This window comes from Lepidochelys olivacea (genome assembly GCF_965140295.1).
Source record: "Lepidochelys olivacea isolate rLepOli2 genome assembly, chromosome: 1".
NCBI classification, from domain to species: domain Eukaryota; kingdom Metazoa; phylum Chordata; order Testudines; family Cheloniidae; genus Lepidochelys; species Lepidochelys olivacea.
In genome coordinates, this window is record NC_140411.1 from 280,756,822 (window position 1) to 280,772,845 (window position 16,024).

General features: G+C 42.0%; 1 protein-coding gene across 2 annotated transcripts in view; it reads right to left on the reverse strand.

Annotated features, from left to right (window-relative positions):
- Positions 1–16,024, reverse strand: part of PTPRQ (protein tyrosine phosphatase receptor type Q) — a 213,245-nt gene that overhangs the window by 85,868 nt on the left and 111,353 nt on the right. For both annotated transcript variants that reach the window (XM_084616734.1, XM_084616733.1), the window contains 5 exons: positions 10,356–10,524; positions 9,259–9,552; positions 8,638–8,913; positions 5,516–5,667; positions 2,589–2,730 (listed from right to left, as the gene is read on the reverse strand). In XM_084616734.1, coding sequence (XP_084472860.1) covers positions 2,589–2,730; positions 5,516–5,667; positions 8,638–8,913; positions 9,259–9,552; positions 10,356–10,524 — 1,033 coding nt within the window. The remainder of the gene's footprint in view (positions 1–2,588; positions 2,731–5,515; positions 5,668–8,637; positions 8,914–9,258; positions 9,553–10,355; positions 10,525–16,024) is intronic.

A 16,024-nucleotide genomic window follows, 5' to 3' on the forward strand; every position in this document is an offset into this window, starting at 1 on the left:
TGGACCTTATTGCTGCCACCACCAAGCGTCTAACAAATATAACAGGGAAAGAGCCCACTTGGAAACGTCCTTCTCCCCAAAATCCCCCCAAGCCCTACACCCCCTTTCCAGGAGAAGGCATGATAAAAATCCTCACCAATTTGCATAGGTGAACACAGACCCAAATCCCTGGATCTTAATAACAAGGAAAAAGCAATCAGGTTCTTAAAAGAAGAACTTTAATTGAAGAAAAAGTAAAAGAATCACCTCTGTACAATCAGGATGGTAAATACCTTACAGGGTAATCAGATTCAAAACATAGAGAATCCCTCTAGGCAAAACCTTAAGTTACAAAAAGACACAAAAACAGGAATATACATTCCATTCAGCACAACTTATTTTATCAGCCATTTAAACAAAACAGAATCTAACGCATCTCTAACTAGATTGCTTATTAACTCTTTACAGGAGTTCTGACCTGCATTCCTGCTCTGGTCCCAGCAAAAGCAACACACAGACAGAGAGAACCCTTTGTCCCCCCGCCCCCCCAGCTTTGAAAGTATCTTGTCTCCTCATTGGTCATTTCGGTCAAGTGCCAGCGAGGTTATCTTAGCTTCTTAACCCTTTACAGGTGAAAGGGTTTTCCTCTGGCCAGGAGGGATTTAAAGGTTTTTACCCTTCCCTTTATATTTATGACAACCTTTAATAACACCACCTCTACCAGACAGATCTTGGAAGAGACTAGCTGAAAATGTGAATTCAGAGGACACCATTATCCCGTCATCGTGGACTCCTTTTCCAGGTATACAGAAATAATGTACTTGAAAGACATACCATGTTGCAGTGTTATCAAGAAACTGAAGTGTACTTTTTACTCACTTCAGTATTCCAGAACAACTAGTGACAGACAATGGACCACAATTCACTGCAGCAGAATTTAAGTCATTCCAACTGAAATACAATTTTGATCATATTTCTAGCAGCCCACATTACTCACAAGCAAATGGAGAAGCTGAGAGAGCCAAGAAAATCCTACAGCAGGAAGATCCATTCCTTGCTCTTCCTACAGCAGGAAGATCTGAGTTATGGATCAACACCGATAGCGGCTACCGATATAGTCTAGCAGAGCTCCTGATGGGAAGGCAACTCAGAACTCCTGTTCCAACTCTGGAAAAGAACCTATTTCCAAAGTGATCAGACATGAAGAGAGTAGCCAAATCAGATAAAAAGGAGAAAAGAGCTTATGAACACTTTTATAACAGACATTTCTCAGGTAGAAAACTGCCAGGTCTAGAATCTGGTGACCATGTTCATGTCCAACTGGACGGAGAAAAAGTATGGACAACTCCAGCTATCATAAAGAAAAAGAATTCAGTGCCCAGATCATATGTGATCGAGAGTGACAGCGGACAGTTCAATAGAAACTGTCGTCATCTACAGTTTACTCCTCAGAAAAAACAATCAGCAGAGCAAACTCTATAGATGGCCATTGCAGAACAAGATGTCTCAAGGATTCCAATGACCACAGCCAATCATGGACAGTCAGATGACCAAGCTGCTATGCATTCAGGTCATGTAATCAGAAAACCAGAGACATTTATCAGATTGATACATACTGAAATTCAAAGATAGCATGATAGTGTAAATATTGTAAATAGTAGGAATGTAGAACTTAAAGGGGGTGATCTAAGGCAGGGGTCGGCAACCTGCAGCCCATCAGGGTAAAAGACATTTTGCTGATGTTGACTGTCTACAGTCACGGCCCCCCGCAGTTCCCAGTGGCCGCGGTTCTCTGTTCCTGGCCAATGGGAGCTGCGGGAAGCAGCGGCCAGCACGTCCCTGCAGCCTGCCACTTTCTGCATTTCCCATTGGCCAGGAAAGGCAAACCACGGCCACTGGGAGCTGTGCGGGGGGAGGGCTGCCTGTGGACGGTCAACATCAACAAAATGTCTCACGGCCTGCAATCTTATTACCCTGATGGGCCGCATGTGGCCCATGGGCCGCAGGTTGCCCACCACTGATCTAAGGGAAGGCTAAACTGTATTATATGGTTCAGCCACTAGGTGGCAGAATGTGTAAAAAGAAAAGGAGTACTTGGGGAAAATACCTTATTTAAATTAACTTCAGCCATGACCTAAAGATCTTTTAGTCAACACATCTGGTGTGTATAACTATCTCTTTGTCCAGCTGCCACAAGTATTCCTTTTCTTTTTGCGAACACAGACTAACACAGCTGCTACTCTGAAACCTGTGATATTACTGTAACTTAGCTGCTTTCACAGTGATCTAAAATATAACCTTAGTCTCCAAAGTTTGATATTTATCTAATTTTCCTCCTATTATCTGTGTGCTACAGAAAGATTTATAGGAGCCATATATGCCTATCCTTTCAGCCAAGGATATTTCTAATTCCAGACCTCCAACATCTTACTTGAAAAGTAACGACCTCACCTATCATGTACAATAGGAATGTGAGTGCATGTTGTGACAATGATATAATTTTGAGTTCCATTACATTTGGAGAGCAAAGGAAGAATGCTGTTTAGGTATAAAAGGAAATCTGCATAGACAATGCTGCAGTTCATTAAAAAAACAAAACTATTTCTAACCTGATTCTTTTGTTGTGAATTGGACAATGTTACTGAACTGATTGCCATTTCCAACTCTTGTAAAAGCACAGACACTGATAAAATAGGTGCTGAATGGCTCTAATCCAAAAAGGTTTGCATCACTGCGTGAACCTGAAACATTCTTAGAAGAAGAAAACAATTGTTAGCACAAAATCCACATATTTGAACACACCGGGTCTCATCCTCCCCACACTGACATTAATGGAGGTTTGGTACTGCAGTCTTGTCTCTTGCATCCTTCAAGTCTCCATGTCACACAAAATAGTCCAAGGTCTCACCTAAGGGGAAGCAGGGTCAAATCCTTTATCGTGCTACTTCAGATGTGCACAAGCCAGATTTTTTTCTGTACGAACAGGGTATCTCTCTCAAGATTCCTTCTCTCCCTACCCACCCCCCGCCCACTCACCAGAAATAACATGACAAAATATCAGAACAAAAAAAACGAGAAAGACACAATGGAGAGCTTCTATAGAAATATAGCAAACAACAACAAGAAATCACATTTATTTGCCCCTCTTCTTGTTTTTGAGGCTTTAGTTCCTATTCATGTTAGTGAGTGAGCCAAACCATAAAGCTCGTATTATTTGATTGATTGAAAACACTGCTTTCCCATTCCCTTCCTTTCCACTCTTTCTCCCTCACCGTGGCTTGTGAAGAAAGTTTGTCAACGGAAGTGATTATAATTACAGTAGTACCACACCAGCAGCCTAACTCCACATATGCATCCTGTGCCAGCCTGTATAGCTGCTGCCACAAACAAACACCCTCCTCTCCATCTGCACTACCTCCATCGCTGATAGCACCTCTTCAGATATAGATTCTGCTGAAGGGAAGGATTTCCATATAATAGGTTGGTGCCAGCTTGAAGTGTCACTTTGGCTAACTTTTTCATCTTTGCTTGTTTATGGCATGATGCCCCTCCTGTCCCTCCAGCCCTTGTCCAGCAATTGGAGAGAAAAAGATAGGGGTGAATTCTTCTCCCCTACCTGAGACAAGAAACTATTTTGGGTGACATAGAAACATGCAGCGATGCAAGAGTACAGGTTATCCCTGGTAACAGCTGTTCCTGCAGCACTCACAGCCATCTCTTCATGGGACTGTAAAAGCAGTTGGGAGAGCTGTTCAGTTCTACTGTGAAAACAAAGGTAAATTTTTCAAAATAATGTTTAATTATACAACTTAGCTGTGTAGTGAGGCACAGTGGCCTCCCACTGAGCCAGAGGGCGGGAGGGACCAAGCTGTGAACCCTGGTGGGCGGAGCCAGGCTGTGCTTGCCCCTCCTACCAGAAATCAGAGGGAGGAACAGGAAGTATAAAGAGCAGGTCCTGGTGCTCAGCTGGGCTGCAGCCACCGAAGGAGCCAGATGCCTTTTACCTGCTCCTGAGCTGCGAGGCTGCAGCAGACCCCTGTGGCACAAAGGACTGTCCAGAGCTGCTGGAGCCACCCACTGACCAAGCCATGGAGGAGGTACTGGGACTACCATGGGTCTTCTATCCAGACATGCGAAAGGACCCTCAGTGGATCCAGGTACACCCTGAGATGAGGGGAGGAAGTGGCCCTGGGGCAGTCGACTTAATCTGGCTGCGTTGCTGTCAGCGTGTTGTGGCTGGATTCACCACTGATCCAGTGGCAGACCACTCTGCCCCTGTTAGGGCCCTGGGCTGGGACGCAGTGGAGTCGGGTGGGCCTGGATGGGGCTGCATCCCCCTACCCTTGCCACCTCACCCCTGGGGTAGCAGTCCCTCCTCTTTAGGCCAAGGAGCCTGTGTTCGTCGGCCATCTGCCAGAGCTAAGATGTCTGACCCTCTTGCTGCTCGGCCCTGAATACAGACCCAAGCCATAGACTCCTGACTACACCCACCCCAACTGCGGACCCATAACTGTTTGCTCCTTGGCCCTGATTGCAGGGTAGAGACCCTAACTGACTACCGCTCTGCCAGTACAGTCGGCCACAGCCTGGCTGTTGCTAATTCCCTAATTGTGGGTGACTCCCAGCGACGTAGTGAGGCGGACCCCACTGACCCAGAGGGGGAGGAACCACCGCTAACCCACTACATGCTGCCATCTCCCTCTGCATGAACTGGTCTGCCTGTCCCACTGCTGCACTCCGCACAGTCTGCTCTCTTGCATACACTACTCTTCTTGTGACAACGTGAAAGAAGCTTCGTGTGTGGTACACACATCTCAGCAGAGTGCCACTGTTGGTCTCTATCACATTTAACTCTGTCTACTGTCATGCAGAGTCTGCCTACTGTCGGATTCCGTATGGCCTGTCCTCAGGATGTGCAATGGAGGAGCTTTCACTTGTCCTGCATAATGGTAAGCAAAACTGAATTCCCTGTGCACAGACGTGGAAACTGCTCTGTCCCTATTCTATCAGGACCACATGATGTCCCCCGCAACCCTGCAGGATCCTGGGAACTCCTTCATGTGTTATAATAGCAGACTGTAAACGCCTTGGGGCAGGAACTGTCTTTTCAATTACACATATGTGCAGGGTATAGAACAAAGGCGCCTAGATCCCTGGTTGGAACTGATTAGTGCACTAAAAAGAAATAACAGGTGCATTTCCCCCACAACAGACATTATATAGCTGAGGGAGGAGGAGTGTGAAGCTCCACACAATCCCTCACTGTGGACTGTGTCTTAAGGGATATGATTTAGCCCACAATATACATGCATTTCCATAACATCTTTTATCAGTGTCTTTTAAGAAGGAACATTAGGGGGGAAAAGAAAATCACTTCCTCTAAGTTATGAGTTCCTACAGTTTTGATTAATGCAGGACATACCTAGGCATATAAAATGCCTTACATATTTTGGTTCTGCGACATGAGTCAGATAGCCAGAAAAATCAAATGTATTTTTTCAGATACTTAAAACACTACTAAATATTATAAACATACCTGATAAAATATGGTTTGACTCTTGTTTTCATGAATCTTAAAACTATAGCTCTTAATAGCACCATTTGGCTGGGGACTTGGCCTCCATTTTAGCCACACAGAGTAGGCAGTATAGTTGAAAATAGCCAAATCCTGAGGAGGTGCTAATGGCACTGTGGGAGAAAATGCTCGTTAGTTCAAATTTACAATGTTAATTTTAGGCAAATATGAATACTTTGTAGGAGAAAAAGATCATGTCTGAGCTTAACCGAACCAATATTGTACTGTTATACTTTTAACAAAGAGCTCCCAACAACTGATTGCAGAGCCATTGGCCATTATCTTTGAAAACTCGTGGCGAACCGGGGAAGTCCCGGATGACTGGAAAAAGGCTAATGTAGTGCCAATCTTTAAAAAAGGGAAGAAGGAGGATCCTGGGAACTACAGGCCAGTCAGCCTCACCTCAGTCCCTGGAAAAATCATGGAGCAGGTCCTCAAAGAATCAATCCTGAAGCACTTGCATGAGAGGAAAGTGATCAGGAAGAGCCAGCATGGATTCACCAAGGGAAGGTCATGCCTGACTAATTTAATCGCCTTTTATGATGAGATTACTGGTTCTGTGGATGAAGGGAAAGCAGTGGATGTATTGTTTCTTGACTTTAGCAAAGCTTTTGACACGGTCTCCCATAGTATTCTTGTCAGCAAGTTAAGGAAGTATGGGCTGGATGAATGCACTATAAGGTGGGTAGAAAGCTGGCTAGATTGTCGGGCTCAACGGGTAGTGATCAATGGCTCCATGTCTAGTTGGCAGCCGGTATCAAGTGGAGTGCCCCAAGGGTCGGTCCTGGGGCCGGTTTTGTTCAATATCTTCATAAATGATCTGGAGGATGGTGTGGATTGCACTCTCAGCAAATTTGTGGATGATACTAAACTGGGAGGAGTGGTAGATACGCTGGAGGGGAGGGATAGGATACAGAAGGACCTAGACAAATTGGAAGATTGGGCCAAAAGGAATCTGATGAGGTTCAATAAGGATAAGTGCAGGGTCCTGCACTTAGGACGGAAGAACCCAATGCACAGCTACAGACTAGGGACCGAATGGCTAGGCAGCAGTTCTGCGGAAAAGGACCTAGGGGTGACAGTGGACGAGAAGCTGGATATGAGTCAGCAGTGTGCCCTTGTTGCCAAGAAGGCCAATGGCATTTTGGGATGTATAAGTAGGGGCATAGCGAGCAGATCGAGGGACGTGATCGTTCCCCTCTATTCGAAATTGGTGAGGCCTCATCTGGAGTACTGTGTCCAGTTTTGGGCCCCACACTACGAGAAGGATGTGGAAAAATTGGAGACAGTCCAGCGAAGGGCAACAAAAATGATTAGGGGACTGGAACACATGACTTATGAGGAGAGGCTGAGGGAGCTGGGATCGTTTAGCCTGCAGAAGAGAAGAATGAGGGCGGATTTGATAGCTGCTTTCAACTACCTGAAAGGGGGTTCCAAAGAGGATGGCTCTAGACTGTTCTCAATGGTAGCAGATGACAGAACGAGGAGTAATGGTCTCAAGTTGCAGTGGGGGAGGTTTAGATTGGATATTAGGAAAAACTTTTTCACTAAGAGGGTTTGTGAAACACTGGAATGCGTTACCTAGGGAGGTGGTAGAATCTCCTTCCTTAGAGGTTTTTAAGGTCAGGCTTGACAAAGCCCTGGCTGGGATGATTTAACTGGGAATTGGTCCTGCTTCGAGCAGGGGGTTGGACTAGATGACCTTCTGGGGTCCCTTCCAACCCTGATATTCTATGATTCTATGATTCTAACTCTTCACTCTTGTCCCATTTGCCTGTTATAAACTCTATTTACCAAAGATTCACGTTGTTGGAGAAAGTAAGGGTGAGGAATGGGATAATCTATTCATGTTGTTTGTCATTTAAACAAAAGCATATTTTCATAACCAAGGAAGTATTAAAATGTTTGGCAAAAAAACAGAGTAGATGCTCTTATAGAATCATAGAAATATAGGACTGGAAGGGACCTCAATAGGTCATCTAGTCCAGTCCCCTACACTGAGGCAGACTAAGTATAACTAGATCAAGTGTTTGTCTAACCTGTTCTTAAAAACCTCCAATGACGGAGATTCCACAACCTCCCTAGGCAATTTGCTCCAGTGCTCTAGAGAGTATGAAAAAGACTCATTAGATCACATACTCCATCCCAAAGGGCCACTAGACTATTTACTATAGTCTTATCTAGCACTTCAATCAGTCTAGTTTGAAAGGTACACAACCAAAGTATCATACCTGTATCCTAAAATGTAGTACCTACTATTGTTACTAGTAGCATCTAAGATTACTAGAATGAAGATTAGAGCTTTCTAATATATATACACATATTTCCCCTCTCTACTTTGTGCATTATATATATATTGCGAGTGGGATGGCAGTGTGCAATGTAATCTGAAATAGAGCAAGGAGTGAAAAAAACCCTGTAAGGGTCTGTAAGTATTTTTAAGGAATATTTTCCGGGTGGGGTGGAGGTGGGGGTCGTTGGTTGTTTTTCCCCAAAAATAATTGACACTTGGCAAATTATGATGCATTCCAAAGGCAAAAAGAAATTGATCATCAGGTATTCTTATGAGCCCAAGGCTAAAACTAATCTCTAGCAAAGATAATTTAGCACTATAATGGGTGAACTCTGCCAAAGGCAGGGAAATCTCACCCGCTTCCTTTCAATTTGGTCGCAGAATTTTTAAAAGGGGCTCCTATGAGCCATTGAATGCCACCATTCTTGGGCACCTCAAATTTATTTTCTTGTGTAATTTGAGAAATAAACTAATATAGGCCCATGGTAGTGAGAGTTAAATAGTCTTCGGTCAGAGTGTGTCCTCCCCTAAAGTAAAACCTACAGGCAGAGTGTGGACGAAGGACGAAATCTCAGCATTCACTCTAAACTTGTCCCCCAGATGTTGCAGGTTTGTCTCCCTGCCTTCTACAGAAGCAGTGGTGTGTCTGGCCCCATGCCCCAAAGATTTTAGGGGATCCACCAAGATAGGATCAGCCACATGGAAGCCCTACATCTTTGCACCAGCTCTGGGATCCTCTATTTCATAATTTATTTCCAAAGAGCATCATATGATTTTATTTATCACTCACCTGACTCATCTGTGTAAAAGTTAAAGGTAGCATATGGACCAAGTCCTCTGATAGTTCTTGCAGCAGCAAAAATACTATACAGTGTAAATGGTAAAAGATCTTCTAGAATGATAGAATTATTGGAGGTAGACCAAGAATCATTCCTTTCTGGTCCATATAACTTTAAATCATAACTTATTATGATACCATTTGGTTGGCGAGGAGGATCCCAGGACAACATAACTGAGGTAGATGAAAGATTCTTATACGTTCTGATTACAGGTGAAGATTCAGGGACTATAACAAGAAATGAGAAAACAAACAGAAAAAAAACATACAATCCAAAAAACCTAAGTTATCCCACAAAAAGGTGATTTATGGTGGAAAATATCTTTAAATATCAATTAACTTTGTTCTCTTATCAATGCTAACTTCTACTTCATGGTCTCAATGAAGCACTACAATAAATCTGCATGACAACAGTTATTGTGGGTTGCTTTATTAGTTAATTTGACAAACAAAAAAGTTAACAAGTAGATCAGTAACATTATTTCATAAGAAAACAATCTAATGATCAAGCATTTTTAGAAGGCTATTTGCTTTTAATAAATTTTTTGGCAATAAAAAAAATCCTCAACCTACCATCTTCTTCAGTTTTGATGTGCAGTTTCACAGTGTGCATTTTAGAAGATCCCTTTGCTGTTGCTGGAATGATTTTCAGAATATAATCTGTGTACTTCTCCAGCTTATCCAAAAGCACACTTGTATTGTAAGTAATGAGAGACAATAGCTCACTGTCTGTTTGTGTATCCCATAAATTTAGTGAAACAAGGAAGAAGACTATACCATTTGGCTGGGATGGTGGAAGCCAGCTTACATTTATAGCAGTTGAAGAAACATTTTGATATGTCAAACTTTCAACAGGGCCATCTGGAACTAGGGATTAATAAGCAAAAAATAAAGATATGTTAGTTTGATATAAATAACAAAAATAAACAAAGTGTTGCTATTGGATCAACTTAATCCCTAACATTATGTATTCAATATTTTATTACATTATTTTCGTGACTACAAATAAAACAATCATTTCTTTGATCATCTATGTTTTGATATAAAAAACAAAGCATCTTGAATGTATATATACATAATTTGTAGTTAATGTTAATTATTAAGGTGAGAAAATCTTTGTGATAGATTTTCTCAGTCTTTGTGCCCAGAGAAGAAAAACTGCTTTTGATGCTACACTACAAAAAGAAGAGATTCAGCAGATCAAAATGTCCTTTAGGAAGGGTTAAAGATTAGTTGCTTGATAATTAAGCTTACTCTCAAACTGCCATGAAAACTAGATGGGCCAAAGAGAGGCTAAACTGTAAGGTTTTGTATTGAGAATGGTTATCCTGATAGTTAAGGTGGAGAAAATAATGGAGACAGGTTCAAAATGGAACGTGGAGTTAGGAGTCTGCTCAATCTGTTGACACAAAGAGGTTTCCTTCAGATACTAACGCTAAGGTTCATGAGAATGATCTATCCCCATTCTAGGCATAGAGAATACCATCAAACCCGTGCAAAGGTAAATGCTACAGTATGGTAAACAGTTTTTTAAAATGGCATTCACTGTAGTACTTCTTTTTAACCTTTTCATCCCAAAGAATGCAATAATATTTAAAAGTTCTAGAACTATTTCATAATGAAAAGCTTGGACGTACATTTGAAAATTTAAAATAGAGATGTTTACATACTATCTTGATCTGTATACACGTGCATTATCTCACTGGTCTTGTTTCCATTTCCAAAGGCAGTGTCTGCAGTTAACCACACCGTATAGTAGCTGCATTTTGCCAAATTGTCTAATACTGCAGACAGAGATTTATTGTCAACACCACTGTCAATGTCTTGCCTGGTGAAATTCTAAGGAAAAGAAAGGAGAAGGGTATCATCTTTTACGAATAAATTAGTATTTCTTTATTACTTTCATTTTCTCTATCTATCCATCCATCCATCCACCCACCCACACAACTCAGACCATTTACTAATCATAAACAGACACTTCAATTCTCTAATGCTCAAGTCAGCCACACTGATTCCTGTTTAATGCAGTCAAATAAATCATAGAATATGAGGGTTGGAAGGGACCTCAGGAGGTCATCTAGTCCAACCCCCTGCTCAAAGCTGGTCCAATCCCCAACTAAATCATCCCAGCCAGGGCTTTGTCAAGCCTGACCTTAAAAACTTCAAAGGAAGGAGATTCTACCACCACCCTAGGTAACACATTCCAGTGCTTCAACACCCTCCTAGTGAAATTTTTTTTCCCTAATATCCAACCTAAACCTCCCCCACTACAACTTGAGACCATTACTCCTTGTTCTGTCATCTGCCACCACTGAGAACAGTCTAGATCCATCCTCTTTGGAACCCCCTTTCAGGTAGCTGAAAGCAGCTATCAAATCCGCCCTCATTCTTCTCTTCTGCAGACTAAACAATCCCAGTTCCCTCAGCCTCTCCTCATAAGTCATGTGTTCCAGTCCCCTAATCATTTTTGTTGCCCTCCGCTGGACGTTTTCCAGTTTTTCCACATCCTTCTTGTAGTGTGGGGCCCAAAACTGGACACAGTACTCCAGATGAGGCCTCACCAATGTCAAATAGAGGGGAACAATCATGTCCCTCGATCTGCTGGCAATGCCCCTACTTATACATCCCAAAATGCCATTGGCCTTCTTGGCAACAAGGGCACACTGTTGACTCATATCCAGCTTCTCGTCCACTGTAACCCCTAGGTTCTTTTCTGCAGAACTGCTGCTGAGCCATTCGGTCCCTGGTCTGTAGCGGTGCATGGGATTCTTCTGTCCTAAATGCAGGACTCCGAACTTGTCTTTGTTGAACCTCGTCAGATTTCTTTTGGCCCAATCCTCTAATTTGTCTAGGGCCCTCTGTATCCTACCCCTACCCTCCAGCATGTCTACCTCTCCTCCCAGTTTAGTGTCATCTGCAAACTTGCTGAGGGTGTAATCCACGCCATCCTCCAGATCATTAATGAAGATATTGAACAAAACCGGCCCCAGGACTGACCCTTGGGGTGCTCCACTTGATACTGGCTGCCAACTAGACATGGAGCCATGTTTATATCTTTTCTATCTAGTTTCTTATGTAGACATTACACATTTATATGGCTGAGTCTCTTTCTAACTTGGCTTTGTTTATCCACTATTTCTTTTTTTTGAAAAAAATATTCTGTAGAGTGAATGTACTTACACATATCAAGGGGGAAAAAAACAGGAAGTGTACCAACTACAAATTATTGACAAAAAGATACCCCAGCAGGACTAAAGTCCCTGACTTTCTTCAGTATTAATGTCAAACACTTTATTCAAACTGATAGAGACTGTTACAATAACTGAATTTTACATTACCCACTAGAGGGAACCCATACATTACTTTGCTTATAACAGTACCAATTTGGAAACAGAAGAGAAAAAATTAATTTTTTATGTAAGAACTATTAAATGCAAATAATCTCAATGGGTCAAATCATCAGTGACTGAAAGGAAGATGACCCAGGAGAACCATGCAATTCTGCAGTGGTACAGGAATTAGGGACCCTATTTAGGGGACATGCACCCATGTGGCAGTCAGACTCTGCTTTGCCAGGACTTCCTGTGACTCTACCTTGTATTCAGGGTAGAGAGACAGGTCCCATTCTATGACTATGCATATCCACCAGCCACTCTTCTCTATAGAGCAGTGAGCATGTGCATTAGTGATCTGGACTAACACTGCCCTTATATTTTAGAGGCAGCTGTGATATGTCCCCAGGATTCTTCCCAATATCCTGTTAAGTGCACAGTCCAGCCATTTGGGCTGATTTTTAGTTCCAGTATTTGGCTCTACAAGCACCAACAGTTCCTTAAAATCAGAGTTAACTTACTGGGGTTTATGTCTTGTTAAAAAAGGGGTGGGGGCAGCGATAGAAGGGGGGAGTGAAGAAGTTTCTTTGTTTTTTAGCAATATATATTTACAGAACTAGCTGATTTACTAAAATGAGATTTTTTGTGTGCGTGCACATTTGAGGATGAAACATTATGAAACTGCAAAAAATGGCAATACCATTTTCTAAAGGAGGCACTGTGATTCTTTACCAACTTGGCTGTGACTTCTCCTGTGAAGGCTTTTAGTTTTTCAACAAATAATCTTAATGTCTATTACCCCTATGTCATAATCCACATACATTTAATTTAACATTTGACTAATTTCTTTACTTTCATGCTGGTGAAACTATTTTACTTCTGTGAATAACACAGGGCCAAACTCCACTGACTTCAATAAGATTTGCATGTGAATATCTGAAGGCTGAATTTAGCCCAAAGTTATTACAGTGAAATATCCTACATTGACAGCACTGGAACACAAAGTCCTCTTCTGGTACATTGAATAGGTGCAGGACAAATGGAACAAGAAAAATGTCTCTATGCCAGCCCATTAATGTACCTGAACCCTGACTTGCAATTTGTCTATATTAGGAAAAGAGGACGAGGGTAGGTCAGAGTTGCCCAACAACAATCCAGACCTAACCAAAACCTTTTCCCGAGGGTAGATACAAGTTAATGCCTTTTGCCTCAATGTAGCTCAGTAGTTCTCAAACTTTTAACACAGCAAGCCTGAGTGCGACCCCCTGTCCTTACATATTAAAAACACATTTTTTATATTTAACACTATAATAAATGCTGCAGGCAAAACAGAGTTTGGGGGTGCAGGGTGACAGCTCACGACCCCCATGTAATAACCTCACAACCCCCTGAGGGGTCACAACCCCCAGTTTGAGAACCCCGATGTAGCTGATTAAAGTTAATGCTAGTGGGAATCTCACTTTGAGTTTGTGTAAATGACTATACAAGATTCAGGGCAATGGAGAATCAGGCACAACATACTTAAATTAAATTTTCTGATGTCCAGCTATAGAAAGATAGTGAATCACTTGTGAATGAGAGCACCATTCCCTTTGTTTCTGATGCAGGGGATCAGACAAAGGGCAGGAATTAATACCCTGACTTTTAAAGATAAAATTTCCAAGTACTGAACAGAGTTTTAACTTCTGGATTTAATAGTTCACCAGCTATAAATCTCATGCAAAGCTTTAAAAATGTATCTTTATATTTTCTCAACAGTTTTGCATTTGGACATAGAATGCTGTAGTGAACCTACCTGAAAGCTATAACAAAACACTATTTGGTGGTTCATTGAAACCCTATTTTGAAGGGAGTGTAGTTGTAGCCGTGTTGGTCCCAGGATATTAGAGAGACAAGGTGGTGAGGTGATCTCTTTTATTGGACCTTCAGTTGGTGAGAGAGATAAGCTTTCAAGCTGTAGAGAGCTCATTGTGGATCGAAAGCTTGTCTCTCTCACCAACAGAAGTTAGTCCAATAAAACAGATCACCTCATTCACCTTGTCTATCTATTTAGAAGGGAGACCATTTAGTCTGGCAGCCAAGGGGCAGATAACTACTCATGACATGACAAAATATTAGAAAAGCATGCACAGATAATGAGGGTGACACGAAGAGCTACTGGGATGCAATCTGCAAAATAATGTAACTTGCACTAATTGTATTCTGGGGATTCATCATTATAGGACATTTTACAATTAATTCTGGCTGCAGATGAAAGCAAACTGCTTAGGACTTCTTGGCAAACTGAAGCTACAACTGAAAAAATTTCTTCTTCTGCTTCCTTCCTTAGTCAACACACAAAGAAGTTCTGGAATAGCAAAGTATCAGATTATTAAGAGCAGATAAGTGTAAGCAGTACACACAACCAATGAAAGCGTGTGCAGAAAACAATATTCTTCTTGGCCCAGGAAGCATTTCCAGCTACATAATGTCATAACCAGTGATATACAGACATCACAAAGCTTCTAATCTTAAGAATAAGGTTGTGGCACTGCTTTGCTAGTATAGTTTCTTTCTATTCTCTCTTGCTCTGGGCTTGTCTTCACTTCATTATTAGTTACAGTTAGAATACATGAAGTACTCCACTTGCGTTAGCCTAGGTTGAGGCCACACGACAAAGGCTACATCAGCCATCCAGCTTTCATCCAAACCACATCACATGATCCATTGTCTACAGCCAAGCTCTAAGATACAACAACATTTGCTCCAATCCCTCAGACAGAGACAAACACCTACAGGATCTCTATCAAGCATTCTTAAAACTACAGTACCCACCTACTGAAGTGAAGAAACAGATAGACAGAGCCAGAAGAGGAGCCAGAAGTCACCTTCTACAGGACAGGCCGAACAAGAAAGTAACAGAACATCACTAGCCGTCACCTTCAGCCCCCAACTAAAACCTCTCCAGCGTATCATCAAGGATCTACAACCTATCCTGAAGGACGATCCCTCACTCTCACAGATCTTGGGAGACAGGCCAGTCCTTGCTTACAGACAGCCCCCCAACCTGAAGCAAATACTCACCAGCAACCACACACCACACAACAAAAACACTAACCAAGAACCTATTCTTGCAACAAAGCCCGTTGCCAACTCTGTCCACATATCTATTCAAGGGACACCATCATAGGACCTAATCACATCAGCCACACCATCAAGGGTTTGTTCACCTGCACATATACCATCATGTGCCAGCAATGCCCCTCTGCCATGTACATTGGCCAAACCGGACAGTCTCTATGCAAAAGAATAAATGGACACAAATCAGACGTCAAGAATTATAACATTCAAAAACCAGTCAGAGAACACTTCAACCCGCATGGACACTCAATTACAGATCTAAAAGTCGCAATTCTTCAACCAAAAAACTTCAAAAAAACAGACTTCAACGAGAAACTGCAGAACTGGAATTAATTTGCAAACTGGACACCATTAAATTAGGCTTGAATAAAGTCTGGGAGTGAATGAGTCATTAAACAAACTAAAAACTATTTCCCCATGCTAATTTTCCCCCTATTGTTACTCACACCTTCTTGTCAACTGTTTGAAATGGGCCATTATGATTATCACTACAAAAGCTTTTTTTCTCCTGCTGATAAGAGCCCACCTTAATTGATTAGTCTCATTAGAATTGGTATAGCAACACCCATTTTTTCATGTTCTCTGTGTGTATATATATCTTCCTACTGTATTTTCCACTGCATGCATCCGATGAAGTGGGTTTTAGCCCACAAAAGCTTATGCCCAAATAAATTTGTTAGTCTTTAAGGTGCCAAAAGTACTCCTCGTTCTTTTTGTGTTCACATGGTTGCAGTACTGACTCAAGCGAAGGAGTTTGCCTTCTGGGGGCATGTCCCTTGGTTCTTAGCACTGCATTATTCCAAGCTGTTCCTTCCAAACTTCCATGATGTATTTCAGGAAAACATTTTTTGTACCTCCTAGTCATATGGGTGCAAGTAGTGTTCACC